This window comes from Trypanosoma grayi (assembly GCF_000691245.1).
Source record: "Trypanosoma grayi strain ANR4 Tgr_1040_V1, whole genome shotgun sequence".
Lineage (NCBI taxonomy): Eukaryota > Euglenozoa > Kinetoplastea > Trypanosomatida > Trypanosomatidae > Trypanosoma > Trypanosoma grayi.
The window spans coordinates 1-5,760 of record NW_008826659.1 but is presented as its reverse complement, the minus strand read 5'-3'; the positions used below and the strand labels follow the sequence as shown (position 1 = coordinate 5,760).

Below are 5,760 nucleotides of genomic sequence, written 5' to 3'. Positions count from 1 at the left end.
ACACCCAAAGGAAAATACAGGAGCAATGCCGTCATACGTCGGAGCGAGGAACACGAAATGCACACCTGTGGGGCATGAAGCGAAGAAACACACACACACAGACACACACACGCAAACGCGCATACACACACCTACAGTCACATACACACATAAGCAATTTACTCCGCTTGTACACCTCTTGCTGCTGATGTTGCTGTTCTTGTTTTAATCGTTTGTTTGGTTGTTGTTTTTTTCTTTCTTTCTTTCCATTTTACCGTCCATCGTCCCCTCTTCGCCGCCCCGTAATTGCGCCTGCACAACCGCTTCTTTCCCTCACTCATTCCCACACAAACACAAACACACACCCTCTTCTTTTTTTTTCTTTTTTCTCTCCCCCCTCCCCCCAACACACACACTCTCTCTCTCCCTCTCTGTTTTCCGCCGNTCTTTTTTTTTTTTTTTTCCCCCCCCCCCCCCCCAACACACACACTCTCTCTCTCCCTCTCTGTTTTCCGCCGCGCCGTTTACTTGTTATCGCGTGCCGCGGCTGGGGCGATGTGGCTGTCGTGGTAGCGCTGCATCTTCGCTGCGATCTCGCGCCGGATGTGCGCCTCGATGAGTTCGTCCTCCGAAGGCCGCGGCGTGCCGGCGTCACCGCGTGGGGCGGGGCGTCGCGGCGCAGTGCGGTGCAGGTCGAAGAACGGCATCTCCAACAGCTCCGCCGCCGTCGGCCGCTTGCGTGGGTCGAGCTGAAATATGGCGTTCAGCACATCGACGCACTCCTGCGACGGCAGTAACTGCGGCGTGTCGTACCGGCGGTGCCGCACCGTCGCGACGAACCACGCTGGGAAGCCCTTGAACTCCGTGTAGAGGAAACTCGGCTGAAAGAGGGATCCGAGCGAAGGCTTAAAGGAGGAGCGGGAGGAGGCGGCGGTGGAGCTGAGTACCCCGCGCAATTGCTGCAGCTGCGCGTGGTGCTGGCAGCGGTCTGCCGGGAACGCGTCGGGGTCGACGGTCGACAGCGGCCCCAGCACCTCCGTGATAAGCGACAGCTGCTCCAGCTCCGTCTCCGCGCGGCGGTGGTGGCGCGGGTCCGCCTTGCTGGCCGCAGCAGCAGCAGCCTGCCGATTGGCGAGGAAGAATGGCGGGACGCGTAAATACATCTGCGCGAGGAAGCAACCGATGGACCAGATATCAACCTTCACGTCGTACGAGGTGATGCCCAGCAGCATCTCGGGGGGCCGGTAGGACAAGTTGATGAGGCTCGGCGTCAGCGCACGCCGCCCCGACCCCTCAAACACGCACAACCCAAAGTCACAGAGCTGCACCTGACCGTCATTTCGGATTAAAACATTGTCCGCCTTGACGTCGCGGTGAATGATGCCCATCGTGTGGAGCTTCTTTAACGCTGTGAGAAGCTTTTTGAACACGTATGCGATTTCTCGTTCTGTGAAGGGAAAGCGGCGCTGCAACAACCCGGCGACGCTGCACGACACGTACGGGAACACAAGGTAGATGTCATGGTGGCTACGTGACAGCAGCACGTCGCGGAGTCCAATGACTTCCTCAATAGGGTCCATCGTCTTGCCGCTGCCACTCTGTACAGCAGCAGGGGCACCGGCGGTGATGCGCTCCCGGGCTTTATTAATATGCTGTAGCGCAATTACCTCTCGTAGTGACGTGATGGGAAAACCGTCGAGCCCCTGAAGCACTTTGAGCCGTTTTAACGCCACTGCCTCTCCTGTCGCACGACAGCGCCCAATGTACACCTCACCGTAGGTACCCTCGCTGATTTTTTCCCCCACCTCATACTTCGTCTCGACATATTCCGTCACCGAGCTGAAGTCAAGCGGCGTGGGGCCGGAGGGCAACGGCACATTCGTCTTGCTGTGTCGGCGCACACTCGGCGTGCAGCCACAGCTGTACATACTGTGTGGTGTCGGCGTTGGCGACATCAGCTCGCCCCACTCGGTGGAGTTGCGCTGGCGCCGCGCCGGCGCCAACGAAGATTCCTCCCCAACCGCACCGATTGGGGCTGCTACTAAGGGTGCCAAAGGGCGCTGCTTTCGTTGCTCCTTCTCGTCACTCCGCTGGTCTTCGACTCCCGTCGTGGCGCCCGAAGTGCGAGGAAGCTCTGCTGGCGATGCAGGGTCCGTCTGGGCGCCGGACCCTTTTTCGTTCATGCCCAACGTAGGCTCTTCCTGCTGCAGCTGGTGCTGAGCTTCTGCAGAAGCCGGCGCAGGATTACGCCGCAAGAGAGAGAGAGTCCGTCGCACCCCACCGGTACCACTCGCGGCCCCCCCGCTCGTCGTCGTCGTTGTCGTCGCTGACGCTGGCCGCAAACTCAGCCGCCTCCGCCCTGTGAACTCACCCGGGACTATGGGAGTACCACGACCCTCGCTGCCTGCCTGCTGCTGTTCCTGCTCCTGTTGCAGCAGCCGCGGCTCGTCCTCGTGGTTCTGTGTAGAGTCACCGCCGACCGGTAAATCTTCCAACCCACCTGCCGGGGGTGGAGTTGGCTCCAGCAAGCGAACACACCGGCCAGCCCCAAAGCCGTCTTCATTTTCAGCAAAGTCGTCACCGTTCGTCTCTTTTCCCATTGTGAAGCGTTGCCTTATGTCTGAAAAAAAGGTATCACCCAATTGCGCCGTGGCGGAAGAATCCGTGCCGTTTAGGCGCAACTTTTTTCGCTCTGGTGTGTGCGACGGCGAGCGCTGCACCTGTAGTGCTGCGGCGTCACCTTCCTGCAGCTGCTGCTGCTGCTGCTGCGACAGCGCGGTGGGCTGGGTCGCCAGTGACGCTGCCAACGCCGTCGCTATTGTTTGCGTGCGCCACGGGCGTTTTTCCTCTCGTATGGTTTCTGCTCTTCAACGAGGTGTCAGAAGCGCCACCGCGAGAAGGGCACAGAGTCGATGCAGGCGCGCACACACACACACACACAGACACGGAGACACACGCACACTCTTCGTGCGAGTGACGGACTACTCTGTCACCAGGAAGGAAGGAGGAGGAGTCATGTGACAAGAGACACCCGTCCGCTGAGCCAGGCGAACACACCCGTCCGCTGAGCCAGGCGAACACACCCAACCCCACACGCACATCTTGACGTTATATATATTTATATATATGTATGTATATATATATATAAAGGATGCGCAGACTCATGAACATCACGAAGGCATCCACTTTTTCACTTTTACCAAAAAAAAAACGAATACTCACCCCGCACTTGTTGCTGCCGTTTAAGATTTTGATTTTTGTGGATGGTAGCCATGACCACCGAAGAGACCGGCGGAGCCTATGCTCACCACCTCGCCCTTTGCATTGAAACACATCGCAATGTCCATTTCCTCGTCCTCGTCCTCCTCCTCCTCATCAGATGAGGCCCCCCTCGCAACACTCCCGCTGTCACTGTCGTCGAGGAAGTCGTCGCCCATGCGCTCACGCAGCACCTCCTCCATCATATGCTCTTCCGCCGTCATGGCGCCCTCACGTCGGCGCTCGCGGTATGCTATGATGCGTGCGTGCGCCGACTCCAGCTCGGGGAGCTCCTCCACAATTCGCAACGCCACCTCCCAGCGCAGTAACTCCGCACCGTTACCGTAACGGCTCTGCACAACACTCAACACGTGCGGCAAAAGACGCTTCTTCCAACCCGGCATATCTTTTAGCTGCACCTCGTCTGCGTCGCTGTTGTCGTTGCCTGCGTGAATAGAAGGGGCCCTCGCATCGCCAAACGGAAGTCGACGGGCCTCGAAAACAAATGTCATGTCGTTAATGTGTGCGTGTGCGCCTGTGCGTTAGTCTCTTTGTGCCATATCAAAAGGAAACAAGACAGAATCAACACGACACGAACGAGCAAAGAAAAACAACAACAACAACAACAACAACGAGACACATAAGTGACTTGTGCACTCTATTCTGCGGTGGGGCACAGGATGGACTTCCGGTGTCCTGCTCAAATACTTTTTGATCGTCTCGGCACCGCAGCGCGGCAGCAAGTCGTCTATTCTAAAACGATACTCATGCAATATGATACACCTAGACAGAGTGAATGGATTCTATAGAGGCCGCGTATCTGCAGCCACAACAGGACCCCTTGCCTCTCAGTTTCTTTTATTATTACGTTCTCTCCTTCACACAGCGCTGCGGTGCCGTCACAATAAACGCTGCACTCTGCGAAAGAAGGTGCTGCAGAATCCTTGCCGCGCTTTCCTCAGCTGCCGCTCCGCCCTCCGCTCTTTCCCCATCCTGCTGCTGCTGCTGCTGTCCCCCCTGAGGCGGCGCCGAGACGGCGCAAAGCGCTGAACGCAGCGGCGGCGGTGGAACAATGTGCCCTGGGTCAAGCTCCTCCTCCACCTGCATCAGCGGCACTGCGCCGTGGCTGCTGGGCGACACAAAAGACACAAGACGCTCACGACGAGCATGCGCCTTCGCCTTGGCCGACGTGCACACTTTTGCGCACAGCGGCGTCTCCGTGGCGTCGCCGCAGCCACCAGTAGTGGTGACCATGTTGGTGGGCAACCCGACGCTACTTTCGCCGTTGCTTGCCAGGGCTCCAAGCGGTGTGCGGGCGGCATGCTCAGTCATCAGACTGCCACTGCTGCTGCTGCTGCTGGTTGTGGTGGTGTTACTACCATTGTTCTGAGGCTTCAGGTCGTGTTGCACGCAGTGCCGCTGAAGGATGGATTCGACGAGGCGAATCGCTGCCACCTCCTCCTCCGTCCTCTCCACCGCTTCATCCGCCGCCACGGTCTGCCGCTCCGCCGAGATGACAGGGGTGTAGGAAAGCACGGACGCGGTGCTGTCTCTTGTGGAGTGCACAACCTTCTTTCGCAGCCAAGCAGGTGGCGCCGGAGGGGCGGCCCAAGTAGCAGCTGTCATGGACGCAGACGGGGGTGCAGCAATCTGATACTGCTGCTGCTGCTGCTGCTGTTGTTGTTGTTGCTGCTTTAGGTCGCCCTGGGCGGCTAGCGCCATCCGAAGTCTTGCAATCTCGTCATCGCGTGAATCCAACGCCTGTTTGGCGCGGGCGAGCTCCTGGACGCACTCATCATAGCGTTCACACAGCGTGTTGCACTGTTCGAGAAGCTGCTGCGCGTATTGCTTGTACGCCTCCAACTCCCCGCCCCCACGATATCTTTCATTGCCGTCTTCCTCGGCGTCATTAGAGCAAGTGTAACGGCCCGCTGGAGCTGTTGTTTCCACTGTTGTTGTTGAAGTTGTCTTTCCATTTCTACGGTGAATGACAGCACCAGAGGCCACGTCATTCCGTTTCTTGTCGTACCGCTGTTGCCTGCCTCCTGCCGCCGGCGCCGACGCGCTCCTGGAGTGCGACGCCCGCTCACCACCTGCCGCCTCAAAACCATGATTGCTGTTGTTAACGCTACTGCTGCTTTTGCCTGCGAGGCTGGCGGGGAACCCGAGCGGACACAGCTGCACGCACGCCGGGATGGCGGCCACTTCGGCGCTCAGACGCAGCGACTCGACCGTCTCGTGGAAGTCGTGCTGCCTGCTGGAGCAGCACACCACCCACGCCACGGCCGACTCCCTGCCCGGCACGAGGAACGACTCGAGTATGGTGGTGAGCGTGCTGTCGCGAAACGGCACGCGCGTGACGGACGAGGCGGTCCGCAGGGCCCGCACCACGTTGCGCAGCGCAAGGAGGGAGCTGTTGATGTGCCGCATCTCATTCGTTCGCAGGGCGTTGCGCTGCGCTGCCGTCAACCCGCCGCCGTCGCGGCGACTTGCGGTGAACGTCGACGCCACGAGAGGCGAGCC

At 59.1% G+C, this 5,760-nt stretch overlaps 3 protein-coding genes across 3 annotated transcripts; all 3 read right to left on the bottom strand.

Annotated features, from left to right (window-relative positions):
* Window positions 1-503: 503 nt before the first annotated feature.
* Window positions 504-2,579, bottom strand: DQ04_10401020 (protein kinase; the record flags this gene model as incomplete). Its single annotated transcript, XM_009316236.1, has 1 exon — window positions 504-2,579. The coding sequence occupies one exon, from the start codon at window positions 2,577-2,579 to the stop codon at window positions 504-506; it is 2,076 nt and encodes a 691-aa protein (XP_009314511.1).
* Window positions 2,580-3,221: 642 nt separating this feature from the next.
* On the bottom strand, window positions 3,222-3,749 carry DQ04_10401010 (hypothetical protein; the record flags this gene model as incomplete). Its single annotated transcript, XM_009316235.1, has 1 exon — window positions 3,222-3,749. The coding sequence occupies one exon, from the start codon at window positions 3,747-3,749 to the stop codon at window positions 3,222-3,224; it is 528 nt and encodes a 175-aa protein (XP_009314510.1).
* Window positions 3,750-4,101: 352 nt separating this feature from the next.
* On the bottom strand, window positions 4,102-5,667 carry DQ04_10401000 (kinesin; the record flags this gene model as incomplete). The annotated part of the gene is made up of 1 exon (XM_009316234.1): window positions 4,102-5,667. The coding sequence occupies one exon, from the start codon at window positions 5,665-5,667 to the stop codon at window positions 4,102-4,104; it is 1,566 nt and encodes a 521-aa protein (XP_009314509.1).
* Between the last annotated feature and the right edge of the window lie 93 nt (window positions 5,668-5,760).